Source organism: Mastigoproctus giganteus, chromosome 6 (assembly GCF_048544385.1).
Source record: "Mastigoproctus giganteus isolate SK-2022 chromosome 6, ASM4854438v1, whole genome shotgun sequence".
Classification (NCBI taxonomy): Eukaryota; Metazoa; Arthropoda; class Arachnida; order Uropygi; family Thelyphonidae; genus Mastigoproctus; species Mastigoproctus giganteus.
In genome coordinates this window covers 127,148,062-127,164,311 of record NC_143580.1, presented here as the reverse complement: position 1 = coordinate 127,164,311, position 16,250 = coordinate 127,148,062, and the positions used below count along the sequence as shown (strand labels likewise).

General features: G+C 37.9%; 1 protein-coding gene across 2 annotated transcripts in view; it reads left to right on the top strand.

Moving 5' to 3' along the window:
* The window catches only part of Dhc64C (dynein heavy chain, cytoplasmic), a 1,460,071-nt gene that overhangs the window by 168,104 nt on the left and 1,275,717 nt on the right, over positions 1 to 16,250 (top strand). For both annotated transcript variants that reach the window (XM_090376486.1, XM_090376487.1), the window contains exon 12: positions 2,998 to 3,153. In XM_090376486.1, coding sequence (XP_090232612.1) covers positions 2,998 to 3,153 — 156 coding nt within the window. The remainder of the gene's footprint in view (positions 1 to 2,997; positions 3,154 to 16,250) is intronic.

Here is a 16,250-nt window from a genome sequence, read left to right as displayed (position 1 = left end):
TTTTTCCCCAGTATTTAAGGCGGATTCATTAGACGGTTCTCGATCCCAAATGCTTGAGCTTCCTATATTTTCATAACAGGTTTCCAGGAAATTTTTGTCTGGCGTTGTAGCAATGTGGAGAACTAAGTTCACCCTGTTGTTGGAGGTGATTCCGTTACTGCCATTTATAAATGTGCATCCTTTTTCATATAACCTCACAGCGTTAGGGTTTTGAGGTGGATTTCCTGGAATTGTTGTGGGTGAGTCAGATTTTCTTCTTTTGTAGTATGTGTGGATATATCCCTCTTTTACTGAGGTCCATTAGAAATTGCCGGAAAAACGTTTTTGTTATTCTCTCAGTAATTCCAAAGGTATTTGAAAGCAGCCAATAATTGGTGGATCATTAGAAATTTGGCCATTGCCTGTGAGTGATATTTATTGACCTTTTAAGCCAGATTCTCTGCTAGTTAATGGCACCTTGCGTTTGGCAGGATTTGTGTTTTCGAAACAATATAACTCAGGCAAGCAACAAATTGTATCATCAATGTGAGTGTGATCACTCTATCCAGCTTTCAGGATCTCTCCCGAGTTGTAGTTTGTTGGTAGGTCCGTGTGTTGTCTTGTAGTGTTGGTTATCAAATTTGTTAATCCAAGATTATACTTTTTACAATCAGAAAGTTCATGTAGCACACCTTGCAACTTTTCGTATAGCATGTCATACCCATTTGGCCAAGATTTTTGAAAAATAAATATCTTGGACCATTTGTCGTATAAGCCGCTAATCTGGTTTGCAATATATTGTCCCTGTGACTGTAGGTCTTTTTAGCTCTTTAAAGTCACTAACGAAAGTGGGTAAGAATTGTACTTTTTCAGAAGTACAATTCTTCTGAAGTGTGTTTGTACTTTGAGCACATTTGGACAACTTACGTGATTAGGAAAGATTTTAATTCAGAAATTTCAAAATCTAAATGGTAATAGCTAGTATATCTTTAACATCAAATTTAAAAGTTTCAGATGAAATATAATGATAAATTTTCAAACAATAAATAGCCTAAGCCTAAAAATTAACAAGATGGACCATTGTGACTTTTAATTGAAACATCCTGCATACTAGATAAGTAGAAAGAAAAACACCATGTATACAGATAGTAGATAAGAAAACAAATTATATGCTTCCCTCCTCACACAGGTAAGTATCCAGTTGACCTTTCAATTTATTCAAACTGTCAGCCTCAACTACCTGCGAGGCAACTTCTTCCAGCTACCAGTGACTTGCTGGCTCAAAGAAAACTTCCTGTAATCTAATCTAAACCTTACTCCTTGTAATTTGAATTTATGACCTTTATAATTCTGGAATTATTTAGAGGATAGTGTATAGTATTAACTGTAATGTAGCTCTGGGGTTTTCCCCAACTCTGCATCAAGCAATGTGATGATTACAAACTCTGAAGGTCAGATTTATGTAGATTAGTGATTATTAGTGTGGAGTTGTTGTTCATCCACATTCTAAGCCTATTGGCTTGTGTTTTCACACAAAAACCTCTAGTTTACTGCCGAGTGCCATGAGGAGACAGCCAGGCAGTAGGGAGTATAGAGCACTGGTGAATCCTGTGGTAGCAGAGTCCACAGACTGGGTGAACCCAGTAAAAGAAAAAAAAAAAAAAAATGGGGGGGGGGGATTTAGAAGAGAATAGTGGGGAGATAGGGAGGGGTTAGAGTGGTCGAGAGAAAGAGGGGGGAAGTAGTGAAGCTGCCCGCCCAGTTGAAAATGGGGGAAAGAAGAAATAAGTATTTTAAAGGTAATCATAGTATCATCTTGTCATATCACATTAAAAGCAGACTAATTGGTTAAATTGCAGATATGGTATCAGAACGTACATGCAGTGGGAAATGAGTTTCCATATTGTAATAGTTATTGAGGTCATGTTGGGCTGCTTTATTTGGCAGCTCAAGTGTAGCACTGTTATCATTGTGCAAAACTGGGATACTTTGCACTATATTTGATGCAAAAAGGCATCAAAATATTATTCAAATAAAATATACTGTCTCCATACAAATTCATTTAAGAATTAATTTTGACATATACATATATGCTTAGCAAAGCATACAACTTTGTTCTTATGGGTGGTTGCTGTATATGGAAACTAGAGGAGATGCTATAAATATGTATATTTATAGCATCTTCTCTTATGGAAATTGATAAGAGAAGATGCTCTATATGAGGTTACAAGGGTGTGAAACTAGGAATCTGAAAGGCAATGTTATTGAGGTGTACGAGGGACATGGGGAAAATGATTAATTATAGGTCACGGGCAAATTGATTAATTATAGAATAATTCACGTTGAAATGTGAAAACTTGAATGGGTGAATCTCTTAGACTAGACATAAGGAACTTTACTTTTGGCTGTTGTTTTCTGTGACTGGAGTAAACTGCTTTCCCATGTGGCTGTAGTTTGACAGCTTAATTTAAGGGGCAGTTGGATTAGAACTTGTTGTGAGAATAGTGTGTTATGGAGGGTAAAGATTGTATAAAGAATTCCCTCCCCTCCCAGTGCAACAGAAGTCCTTAATGCAAAGTGGAGAAAATATTCTGCAGTTAAGTTTCTTAAATATCATTCTTATTTATTTTTTTTGTATTTTGTTTTATGTTCTGTGCACATTTCTGTTCAGTTGTAGACTATTACAGATTTAAATGCTACATGTGGTGTGTCTCATTTTTTAAAGATTATCTTTATTAATATATCTGTTCAGTGATGTGCCAATATTATTTTTATTTATAGATGTGGAATATCTTTTGAATTTATAGGTCTACTAGCAGTATAAACTTTCAGATATCATATGATATGTATGTTAAAAATATGAGCCAATTCTGTTAATGTAAATGAGGACTGGTATACCTGCATTAGTGATTGTCATTTTAATTCATAATTTTAAAAAGAAATTAACCTAACAGTTTTTAAATTGATAATTCAAGTTGCAGTGAATTAAATTTGATTTTTGCTTTCTTTTCATGATAGATTGATCGTCAGCTTTCAGTATATATGAAGAGAGTAGAGGATGTACTTGGAAAAGGTTGGGAAAATCATGTAGAAGGACAGAAATTAAAAGGAGATGCTGATAGTTTTAGGTTGAAACTTAATACACAGGGCATATTTGATGATTGGGCAAGGATGGTAAGTGTCAGAGGTGAACATCTAATTTAATTGTACAGCAAATCCTCTAAAATCCAGCACTTCACAATCCATCCAGAATTCTTTAAAATCCGGCATGTTTTACCCAGGGGGGAGGGGTATCAACGTTTAACAATTCAGAAATATTAAGAAAGCAATCTTACACTCATATATATGATCACATTTGTTTTTAAGAATCCATGCAAAAAGGGAAGTTTCTTTCTTTATAAAATGTTTGAAGGTTTATCTTGTTCTTTAATCTGTTTTTCTATTCAGAAGAATTTAAGCTGTATGGATAATGATGGTCTTAATATTTTCAAAGTAGCACACACTTGCCTTTGCAAAAAGTGGCTCTAGTATTACACTACTTCTTCCAAAAAAGATGGCCTCTCCAAAACATTAACTGGCCATTTGTTTAAAAGATGAGAGTACTATAACAGCTGTTTCAGACTAATTATTATTATTATTACTAGCCATATAGTGCAAGGAAGCCTGAGGCTTATGCTGCATTAGCTAAAAAAAAAAAAAAAATTTCCAAGTTACCCAGAGAGAAAGAGAGAGAAAAGGGAATCACCAAGAAGAGAAGAATGATGATATCCAGCTCAGGACCCTTGGTGTGCTAAGCTCATACTCACCAGATGTGAGCCTCTGGATACAGAGTCCTAGTGGGCAGCACAGTTAGTAGGATCGCCATCCTCCTCACACCGGGTGGAAAAGACCTGAATATTCGGATTATTTAAAAAGGAAGAATTTTTATGGTCTTTTTCACAATGTGGCTGAGTTAGTCATTCTCAGGTGAGGGTAGCATGGTTTTTCTCCCTGAAACTAGGGTTTTTCGTCCATCAAACAGAAAATCGACCTCAGAACACACGCAATTTACAGACAGTATACACAGAGCAACATTAGCATTAGTAGAGGCATTTGATGCAAGAAAGCAAGCTTATGCAGCATCAGCCAAAAAAAAAAAACCCACTTCCACTTCACCCCTCTGTTTGTTCAAAATACCTGTCCAGCTGAGCCTTAAACTTATTTAGGCTATCAACCTCCACCACAAGGGATGGAAGTCTGTTCCACCAACCAACCACCCGCTGGCTAAAGGCAAATTTCCGCACGTCTATCCTACATCTGTCTTTCCTCAATTTGAATTTATGCCCTCTCAGGTGATTATTCTGAGCTAGAGGAAGAATCCCATCAGCATTGAGCATGCTCAAACCATTCAAGGCTTTATACACCTCTATCAGATCACCTCGCTGGTGCCTAGTCTCCAGACACTAATTTGCAAAACTTAAGCCTTTCTTCGTAAGAGCACCCCTTTGTTCCATTCACTAATCTTGTTGCCCTTCTCTGTACTCGTTCCAGCAGCTCTACATCCTTCTTGAAATGAGGCCTCCAGACCTGTATACAGTACTCTAGGTGTGGCCTGACCATTGCCTTATACAAGGGAATAATCACCTCCTTATCCCTGCTGGAAAAATTCCTGTATATCATTGACAATACTCTATGAGCTACTCTTGCAGCCCATCTGCACTGCTCAGAGAACTTCATATCTGCCTGCACAACCACCCCCAAGTCCCTTTCATTCTCTACCACTGTCAGTGTAGTACCACAGAGTTGATACGTTGCTCTGGGGTTGCTGTTTCCCATGTGTACTACTTTACATTTGTCTATGTTAAACTTCATTTGCCACCTCTCAGCCCATCTGCTCAACCTTTCCAGATCCTGTTGTAGCAGCATAGTGTCAGTAGTGTCCTTGACAACCCTGCCAACCTTTGTATCGTCTGCAAACGTGGACATTAAGCTTGATATACCATCATCAATATCATTTATAAATACAGAAAACAATAATGGACCCAACACTGAGCCCTGAGGGACTCCACTAATAACATTAGTCCATGATGAGCAGTGTCTATTGATTACCACTCTCTGTCTTCTCCCCCTCAACCACCCCTTTATCCATAGCAGCAATTTGCCTCCAATGTCACACTGCTCCAATTTGTGCAGCATTCTTCCATGTGCAACAGTATCAAAAGCCTTCCTAAGATCCAAGTATATAATATCAAAGCTATTCCCTGCATCCAGTTCTTTTGTGACTGCATCATAGTATCCAATCAACTTGGTCAGGCAAGACTTCCCCTTAACAAAACCATGCTGTGTCCGAGCTATAACTGAAGTCTTGTCTAAATGATCCTGCAGTGCTTCTTTAACCAGTGCCTCCATTAATTTTCCTGGAACAGAAGTTAAGCTCACAGGTCTATAATTACTTGTGTCAGCCTTTGATCCTCCTTTGTGAATTGGGGTCACATTTGCACATTTCCAGTCTATGGGTACCTCCCCTGAGTCCAAGGAAGCTCTCATAATTATGGCTAAGGGTTTGCTTACTTCCTTTGCTGCCTCCTTTAATATAACTGGATAGATCCCATCCACCCCCGGGTGCCTTTCTTGTGTTTATCTTCAACAATTTCTCCTCCACTTTACTCCCAGTTATTTCAAGATTCTGTAGCTTACTGCTAGAGTTGAATACACCTCTGGCATTCCCCTCGCTGAATAACTCCTCATGTGTGAATGTCGATGCAAAATATTCATTTAGTTTGTTAGCTACCTGAGCAGGATCATCAACAGTTGACCCATCAATATCAAGTGGACCAATCTGGTTCATCCCCTTCCTTCTAGAGTTTACATAAGTAAAGAACTCTTTGCTGTTTTTCTTTGCATCCCTTGCCAAGGATTTCTTGTAATCTGCCTTCGCCTGCCTAACCTACTTTGTAACTTGGTTGCATATCAACTTGTATCTTATCATAGGCTTCTGTGTCATGTGTTAATTTGTAAGTATCCCATGCATTTTTCTCCTCTGCCATATGCCTCATTAGTTCATCTGACATCCATTTTGGCCTAAACCTTGAACAATATTTCTTAGTTGGTATGTAAAGCCTAGTAGCTTCCAGGCTTTACATACCAACTAAGAAATATTGTTCGAGGTATTGTTGAGGTATTAACTGGTCACTCATCAGATTGTAGATGGCTTCCAGTGAAACATACAGACAAAACAGTTGTAAAGAAGTTGTCTGATGTTGGCTACCATGTGGTATTCAAAATAAAATGTTTCAAAGTTGTAATATAGCTAAAGTTGTTTCTTGAAAGTAGTGCAATACCTGGGCAACTTGTTATCAAGGAAGGTTGTTCTCTTGTAAGAATTAAGACAATTGCATGTAGTTTAAGCCCTGCTGGCTAAAAAACAGATGGAAGGAAAAGATTTTCATTATTCATGTTTATAGATGTTAATAAGATCAGTTGTTTATAATATTTATTGAAATGTGCATCTTCATAACTGCTTAGCTACTGGGTATATATCTGTGAAAATCTGTAAAGTTTTAAAATCCAGCACCTCTTGATCTATTAAGATGCTGGATTTTAAAGAGTTTATTGTATTATTGCTATTGCTATTATTAAGTGTTTAGTCTAAGCATAAAAGTTACATACAGTTTTTATGCTGTTCAAAACAAGTAGGAGATAACTTATTTAACTTAATTCTTTAACAGTAATTCTTGCTACTCAAAAACAGGAATCATTTTCAGTTTCCAAAGAAAAATTAGGCATGAAAAGACAAGTTTATTGTAAAGCTGAAATGTGTGTTTGTAAACTTTGTCTAATCATTAGTCTGTAAATATTTGTAAAACCTAAAAGAATTGTCAGAATCATATCTGCTAATTGATATTGCAATATCTCCTAGTTGCTTTTAGCATTGTACTTTCTGTATGAATTGCTATATAAAAAATGTACTTAAAATATTATTATTCAAAGAATATCATACTTTGAATAATATCTTTAATAATATTTGAATTTTTTTCAAAGAATAATTTTTTTTTGAATAAAATTCCAAGAATATTTTTCACAATATTGGGCTTACAATATGCATGCACATGATCACAATAAGGGGCACCCAATGTTGTACAGGTGCCACGTATTGTGATCACATATGAAAATTGATAATACTTAGCAGCTGATAACATTAAATGGAGTGTTATTTTTTTTTGATGAAATATAAAACTCTGTTTATCTTACTAATCTTTATCCTGTACAGCATGTATATAATACTCCATGTACATAATTACAATATAAATACATTATCAACCATTTTGGTAGGGGTGTGGGGGAAAGAAACAATGAACACAAAAAAACATTAAAACATACTGACCTATTTTAAAAATTGTTTCTTGGTTTTAATCCATAGCAGTTAAATTTTCAATTCATTTTTTGTAACCTGTACAATAATTTGTAGTCTTCACTTTTCCTACTTTAAGTTCCAGTGCCCTCCATAACACTTAAAGATTTCCTAATTTATCTGGTCACTGGCATAACTCTCTGGACTTTGATATCTTCTTTATCAGAATTTATTTTCTTCAGTGTCAGGTTTATCTGGTATTATTCCATCGATCATCTGTTGTCTGAAGATTTTTAACTGATTTTAGCCACTCGTTGAAATTCTTGTAATATTAAATGAATTACTGGTATACTCTGTTGGCATTGCATTACTTTCTTCAATATTTATTGGAACACCTGGCTGAATAAATCCAGATTTATGAAAACGGTTTTTGATTTTTTCCGGAAATTAAATCTCAAGCACCAACCATTATACGCACTAAATCTAATGAGTTAATTTTTTTTGCTATGTCCTTAGTTTGGGCAACATTGCTTTCTTAAATTTTTGAAATAATTTTTTTTGTATTGCCCTCCTGAACAGTGTTTTGAAAACATTTGATTCTTTGATCCAAGGGTTGCACTATGGATATTTCATTTACTGGAAGAAATAAGCTGTATGTTCTTTTTATCAAAAAGAAATTCGTATATTAAATGGAGTTTTAATGCAGTATTGTTAGCTTTAGACAGTCCATGCATGCTCCACATATTTTGTTTTGCAAGACTTGTGAATGATGTCTCTTGTGAAGACACATGTAGAGATAAAAAAGAAACTTAAAAGAAAAAAAAAAGTAATACAGGAGGAATGTAATAAATATAATAGTATTGGTAATGGTGCAAAGAAACCTAAGGTTTATGCTGCACCAGCCAAAAAAAAAAAAAAAAAAAAGGGTAAAATAAATAATTAAAGGAAAGGAAATAGACAACCTATGCATCCCTACACCCACAAGTAACTATCCAGCTGTCCTTTAAATTTCCTCAAACCCATGCAGGTAACTTATTGCTGGCTAAAACCGAACCTCCTAAAATCCCGTCAACTTCTCCCTCCCTCTTGAATTTATGGCCCCTAGTTCTAGAATAATAATAATAACTGTGAAAATTTAGTCTTCATTCATTTTACTTTTGTCTCTCAGAGCCTTAAACATCTCAAGTCTCCTCTAAGGTGCCTAGTTTCCGAGCTGTTCAACCCACATATTCAAAGTCTTCCTTCATATGGATGCCCTTTTGCTGATCTCACCAAGCAAGTTACCTGTCTTTGGACCCTTTCAAGAAGCTTGCTATGTTTTTTTTTTTTTTAGGCAGTCTACACAGTTTCAAGGAAGGTCCATGGTGCAGGGACACCATGGACCTTCCTTGAAACTTGCTAAGAGTACTTTGTCTCACCATATCGTAACTCCCAAATCCCTTTCTTCCACTATTGACTTTATTTCAATTCCAAGAGTATAAGTTATTTTGGGGTTGCTGTTCCACAGTCAGCATTCTACAATTGCTGTTCCCCCGGGAATAACCATTTATCACAACCCCTGCCTCCTTCCCTGATGCCATCCTGCTATCCATCTAAGGATTTTCCCTGTGATTCCTACCTGTTCCAGCTAATAAAGTGTGACCGCTCATGTGGGACTGAGTTCAATGCCTTGCTGAAATTTTAATAAACCATGTTGAAATTATTTCCTAAATCCAGCTCATCAGTGATTCTCTCAAAATAGTTAACCTGCTTTGTTAAACATGATTTTCTCTTTACAAAACCACACTGTGTATCCCTCAGAATTCCATTTCTATAAAAATAATCCAGAATTCCACCCTTGATCATTGCCTCCATGATTTTCCCTACTACTGAAGTTGGACTGACCAGTCGGTAATTTCCCACTGAACTTTTAGAACTGCATTTATGTATTGGCGATACATTGGCACTATTCCAATCCAACGGAATCTCTCATGAGTCCAATGATGTGCTCATAATTAGCCGTCTGAATCTGGGGAAGCTTTTGTTGTGCTCAGGCTGGTTTTGATAAATAGCATGACCCCATCACCCCATCTGTCTGCCCTACCCTACCCTGTCCTTCCTAAATACATTATACATACTGTACTGAAACTCATCATCCCCTATTTCTGGTTGGCACCACGTTTCCGTAAGCCCTATTATGTCAGTAGTCAGTTTATTGACGACACTTCTGACATTAATGTATAATCAATTAAGACTTGGTGTTCTTGTATAGTTAACTACCCTGACCATACCGCTTGAAGTTATTTAAGCTTGTTTCCCCTGGCATTAGCTATCTGCTCATTTGAAATGTTTCTGCCCCTAGAACATCTTGCTAATGTGATCAGTTGCAGTAACAAACAAGAACTCTTGAGGTATATATAAGCATTACTTTGACCAACCAATATGATTACATAAATTAAATAAACTATATTACCCTTGTCCCCCAAAACAAGCAACTTCCCCCTGAATCTTTAGGGTATCCTGAAGGATCCTGGCACAAAACCCTTTCACCAGTTTTGTTTAAATGTATCCTGTCTCTACAGAACAGATTTCTCCTACCTACAAGTGCAAGCCAAAATGATAACCCCCCCCCCCACCACCAAAAAAAAAAAAAAAAAAGCTTTGAGTCCTTCAAGTCTTGAGTTATCCACAAGACTTTCAGTATATAATCCCTCCTGTCGTGCCTGGGCAGAATTGCAGACACATAGATATTGTGACCTAACTCGTGACATTTCTTCAGCATGGTTCTATATTTGTCTAACAAATCATCAGATCATTTTTGCTTAATGTCATTAGGCCCCCACACTAATAATAATATTCTCTTTACGCCCCTTAAAATCTTACAATCTGTTTGTGACATCATTAATTGTTGCTCCTTTTTTTTTTTTTTTCATGTAAAGCCCAAACACGAGAGGTATTAGAACCTATAGTACTTAGTACCGTGCTTGGGTTGCAGGTTGAGAAGACGAAAGAAGCTATTTGTTGACATTGGACTTGAACTTCTGTAGACTGCAATTTTCAGGAAATACGTATGAAGGAAGGTTGTTCCAGAAAACGGCAGTTGAATGAATAAACGAGGAAGATGAGAAATTGGTTCTATGAGTTTTGAAGTTGGACAGTAAATGGATGTTTGCTTGTGGCAGCACGTGTTCGGATATTTTTGAAAGAGAGAGCGGGAATTATAGAAGCCAATTCAGAGAACAGTGTCCATGGAAGTATCTGTAGATGAGGCATGCAGCAGAAACAGTACGTCTAAGAGACAGTGAGTGGAGAGACTCTGTTAGAGATGAATCATTAATTAACCTAACTGTGCTCTTCTGAATGGAATTAAGAATCCTGAGAGAGGTTCTGGGGGCACCACCCCAGGTGTGGGAACAATATTCCATGGCAGGACGGATCTGCAATTTATACAGAGTCAGCATTTTGGAAGAAAAGTAACGCCGAGAGCGAAATAGAAAACCAAGTTTTTTAGATGCAGAGGAAGCAATATTTGTAATGTGCTTGTGCCAAGAGAGATTAGAAGTCAGGGTAATCTCCAAAAGAGATATATCATTTTGCCTAGAAATCGGAGTGTCACTAAAGATAAGCATAGGAGCAGAAGAATCCTTTTTGCGAGATATAAGACAAGACCTGAGTTTTAGAAGGGTTGAAATCAACTAAGTTGTCTTTGCCCCACTGGAGAATTACGTGAAGATCGGCATTTAAGGAATTGGTAGCAGATTTTCAAGAAGTTCAAGCTGATTGAGCAGGACAAGGTTTCTCAAAATGGAAAGTGGAATACAAAGTGCTATCATCGGCAAAACTATGGATGGGATTTCCAGTCAATGGAAGAAGGTCATTAATATACAAGAGGAAAAGAGTGGGGGAAAGAACTGAACCTTGGGGGACACCGGCATTAGTGGAGAAGTTAGAAGACAGAGAGCCATCTACCATCATCCTCAGTGAGCGATCAGAGAGAAAACTGGATAACCAATTACTAAAAACAGTTGGCAAACCATAAGATGGAAGCTTGTTTAGAAGACCTTTATGCCAAACAATGATGTCAAGGGCAACTACTTGTGTTTCACTGAACCTTTCCATTGAATTAGTCCATAAATGGGTAACATAAGCCAGAATATCACCGGTCGATTGACACTGACGGAATCCATACTGGCGTAAAAACCAACGCTGATCAGACGGAAGGGTTCTAGGTAGTTTAAGAGTTGGCGCTTAATTTCTCCGTTACTTTATAAACAGTAGAAGTAATTGCAATGGGACGATAATTGGATGGGAGAGATTTGTCACCCTTTTTAGGAACTGGCTGGATATGAGCAAATTTCCAAGCAGAAGGAAAAATACCTTTGGAATAAGAAAGTGAAAAAAGGTGGCAAAGAATTGGAGTAAGTTCAGGAGCACAGGTTTTGAGAACAAGTGGAGAAATACCATCGGGAGCTTTAGCATTAGTAGAGGCATTTGATGCAAGAAAGCAAGCTTATGCAGCATCAGCCAAAAATAAAAAAAAAAACCCACTTCCACTTCACCCCTCTGTTTGTTCAAAATACCTGTCCAGCTGAGCCTTAAACTTATTTAGGCTATCAACCTCCACCACAAGGGATGGAAGTCTGTTCCACCAACCAACCACCCGCTGGCTAAAGGCAAATTTCCGCACGTCTATCCTACATCTGTCTTTCCTCAATTTGAATTTATGCCCTCTCAGGTGATTATTCTGAGCTAGAGGAAGAATCCCATCAGCATTGAGCATGCTTAAACCATTCAAGGCTTTATACACCTCTATCAGATCACCTCGCTGGTGCCTAGTCTCCAGACATTGTAATTTGCAAAACTTAAGCCCTTCTTTGTAAGAGCACCCCTTTGTTCCATTCACTAATCTTGTTGCCCTTCTCTGTACTCGTTCCAGCAGCTCTACATCCTTCTTGAAATGAGGCCTCCAGACCTGTATACAGTACTCTAGGTGTGGCCTGACCATTGCCTTATACAATGGAATAATCACCTCCTTATCCCTGCTGGAAAAATTCCTGTATATCATTGACAATACTCCATGAGCTACTCTTGCAGCCCGTATGCACTGCACAGAGAAGTTCATATCTGCCTGCACAACCACCCCCAAGTCCCTTTCATTCTCTACCACTGTCAGTGTAGTACCACAGAGTTGATACTTTGCTCTGGGGTTGCTGTTTCCCATGTGTAGTACTTTACATTTGTCAATGTTAAACTTCATTTGCCACCTCTCAGCCCATCTGCTCAACCTTTCCAGATCCTGTTGCAGCAGCATAGTGTCAGTAGTGTCCTTGACAACGCTGCCAACCTTTGTATCATCTGCAAACTTGGACATTAAGCTTAATATACCATCATCAATATCATTTATAAATACAGAAAACAATAATGGACCCAACACTGAGCCCTGAGGGACTCCACTAATAACATTAGTCCACGATGAGCAGTGTCCATTGATTACCACTCTCTGTCTTCTCCCCCTCAACCAACCCTTTATCCATAGCAGCAATTTGCCTCCAATGTCACACTGCTCCAATTTGTGTAGCAGTCTTCCATGTGCAACAGTATCAAAAGCCTTTCTAAGATCCAAGTATATAATATCAAAGTTATTCCCTGCATCCAGTTCTTTTGTGACTGCATCATAGTATCCAATCAAGTTGGTCAGGCAAGACTTCCCCTTAACAAAATCATGCTGTGTCTGAGCTATAACTGAAGTCTTGTCTAAATGATTCTGCAGTGCTTCTTTAACCAGTGCCTCCATTAATTTTCCTGGAACAGAAGTTAAGCTCACAGGTCTATAATTACTTGTGTCAGCCTTTGATCCTCCTTTGTGAATTGGGGTCACATTTGCACATTTCCAGTCTATGGGTACCTCCCTTGAGTCCAAGGAAGCTCTCATAATTATGGTAAGGGTTTGCTTACTTCCTTTGCTGCCTCCTTTAATATAACTGGATAGATCCCATCCACCCCGGGTGCCTTTCTTCTGTTTATCTTCAACAGTTTCTCCTCCACTTTACTCCTAGTTATTTCAAGATTCTGTAGATTACTGTTTAGAGTTGAATACACCTCTGGCATTCCCCTTGCTGAATAACTCCTCATGTGTGAATGTCGATGCAAAATATTCATTTAGTTTGTTAGCTACCTGAGCAGGATCATCAACAGTTGACCCATCAATATCAAGTGGACCAATCTGGTTCATCCCCTTCCTTCTAGAGTTTATATAAGTAAAGAGATCTTTGCTGTTTTTCTTTGCATCCCTTGCCAAGGATTTCTCGTAATCTGCCTTCGCCTGCCTTACCTCCTTTGTAACTTGGTTGCATATCAACTTGTATCTATCATAGGCTTCTGTGTCATGTGTTAATTTGTAAGTATCCCATGCATTTTTCTTCTCTGCCATATGCCTCATTAGTTCATCTGACATCCATTTTGGCCTAAACCTTGAACAATATTTCTTAGTTGGTATGTAAAGCCTAGTAGCTTCCAAGATAAGTTCTTTTAATGCTTCCCATTTTGAATTTGCTGTTGGTAACATCATCAGTTGGTCCCACTGTATAGAATTTAAATACTGTCTCAGTCCATCGTAGTTGCCTTTATGGAAGCAATAACCCTTCCCTTTACCCCTAATGGTAGTTATCTCTTTGAGTAAATCCCACTTCAGCACACTGTGATCACTGCCACCTAGTGGTTCATTTATCTGCAGATTCTTAATGCATGAAGAATCACTGCTGATAATCAAATCAAGAGTATTACTCCCTCTAGTTGCCTCCCGAACATGCTGATGTAGAAAACAATCATCCAATAAATCCACAAAAGCCCTGCTAGTGTGTGTGAGTAACCAGCCCCCAAATTACAGTCAATATCTGGGAAATTAAAATCTCCCATTATAAGACTCTCTGATTTACTGGCCCACTCTATTTCCCTGTACAGTTCCTTATTATACTCATCAGAGTCATTAGGCCTATAGCACACTCCTACTCAATTTTGATCTCCCAATGCTTATGTCACACCAAACTGACTCAACACTGCACTGTCCGGCGATGTCGACTGGCTTCACTTCCTTGGTTTTTATGTGTTTCTTAACTAATAGCATAACCCCTCCCCCCTTCCTATCCTGTCTATCCTTTCTGTAGACGTACTCCCCAACATATGCAAAGTTTTCAGGAAGGAAGAAATATGGGAAGAGGAAAGAGACAGCAGTGTCGAAGGGTAATGTAGTTTACATGTTTTGTGAGCTGCCCATCTGCTGTCAGCTATTTCTATTTATTTATGACTGCAGAAGAAGATGTTTTGAAAATTTGCTAAAGCACTTCAGTTCTAATGGTTTAATTCCAAGGGTACATGGTTTGGCTAAACAAACCATGTACAAAATCAACAACACTGCAACCAACAGTAATCCAACAAGTTGTGCAGTTTATTGAAGCTATAGCTGAACGCCTGGCCATTCCACTACCAGGAAGACTGCCCAATTTTAAAGATTATCGTGTTATGAAATTGCCATCTTCAGAGAATAAATCGTTCATTTCTGCACTTAATGCTAATGACCAAAAATTGAGTAAAAGGTCTTTTAGAAGAATTTTGACAAAATACATCTTATGTGACAGTCATGAAAGCAGCTGCTGATCTGCGTGATGTTTTTAGAAGTAATTCTCTTATATATTTTTCAAGCCAAGAACTGCAAGGATGAAGAGAAAGAACTGAAGCTGAACAGTGCGTTGGATCAACTCCGGAAAGCCAGAAATCAGAGATCGTATTACCAAACCTGGTGTGGCAATTAAAATGATATGACTAAGGTGATATCTTTCGATTTTGCTCAAACAGTACATTATCCAACAAGTCCTCAGAAACCAGGTTCTGCTTATTTCAAGTGCACCCAAAAATGTGCAGTATTTGGTATAACTAATGAAAAAGAAAAAAATTCGGTTCAACTACTTGCAAACCACTAGTAAACAGAGCAAATAGGGGGGGGGGGGGATAAAGAATTCTTCACATATATAAATGCCAAGAAGAGCAGGACAAACCAGATCGGACCTTTACGTAAGGGAAAGGGGATAGTATTAAATACACCAGCTGCTGTTGCAGATGAACTCAACAGTTATTTTGCATTGATATTTACAAATGAAAAAGCTTTTGTGGCAATGGGAAATTGTGGGAGCAAAGTTGAAAAATATGTAATTAATGATATTGAAATTTCGCAAGATTATTTAATGAAAAAACTTTCGAGTCTACAGACCAGTAAGGCTCATGGAGTTGATGGAATATACCCTATAATCTTAAGGGAGGTGGCAAGCGAGTGCATTGAACCATTGAGACTAATTATGCGAGCATCACTAGACTCTGGGGAGATTTCCTTGGATTGGAAAAGTGCAAATGTATCTCCCATACATAAGGGTGGCTCTGAAAGTGAAGTTGGAAATTATCGACCTGTCAGTCTGACTTCAGTAGTAGGGAAAATCATGGAGGCAATGATCAAGGGTGGAATTCAGGATCATTTGGATCGAATTGAAATTCTCAAGGATAGTCAGCATGGTTTTGCAAAGGGAAAATCATGTTTAACAAATCTGGTTGGCTATTTCGAAAGGGTCACTCAAGAGCTGGATTTAGGGAATAATTTCGACATTGTTTATTTAGATTTCAGCAAAGCTTTTGACTCAGTCCCATGTGAGCGGTTGCTTTATAAGCTGGAACAGGTTGGAATCACTATGAAAATCCTTAGATGGATAGCAGGATGGCTTCAGGGCAGGAGGCAGAGGGTTGTGTTAAATGGCTATTCTTCAGATTGGGTTGATGTAAGAAGTGGGGTTCCCCAAGGATCAGTATTAGGACCACTGTTTTTAACTTTCCTAAACGACATCGATGAAGGGATAGAGGTCGTGATGTCTAAATTTGCAGATGATGTTAAAATTGGTAGAGTAGTTAATGATCACTGTCT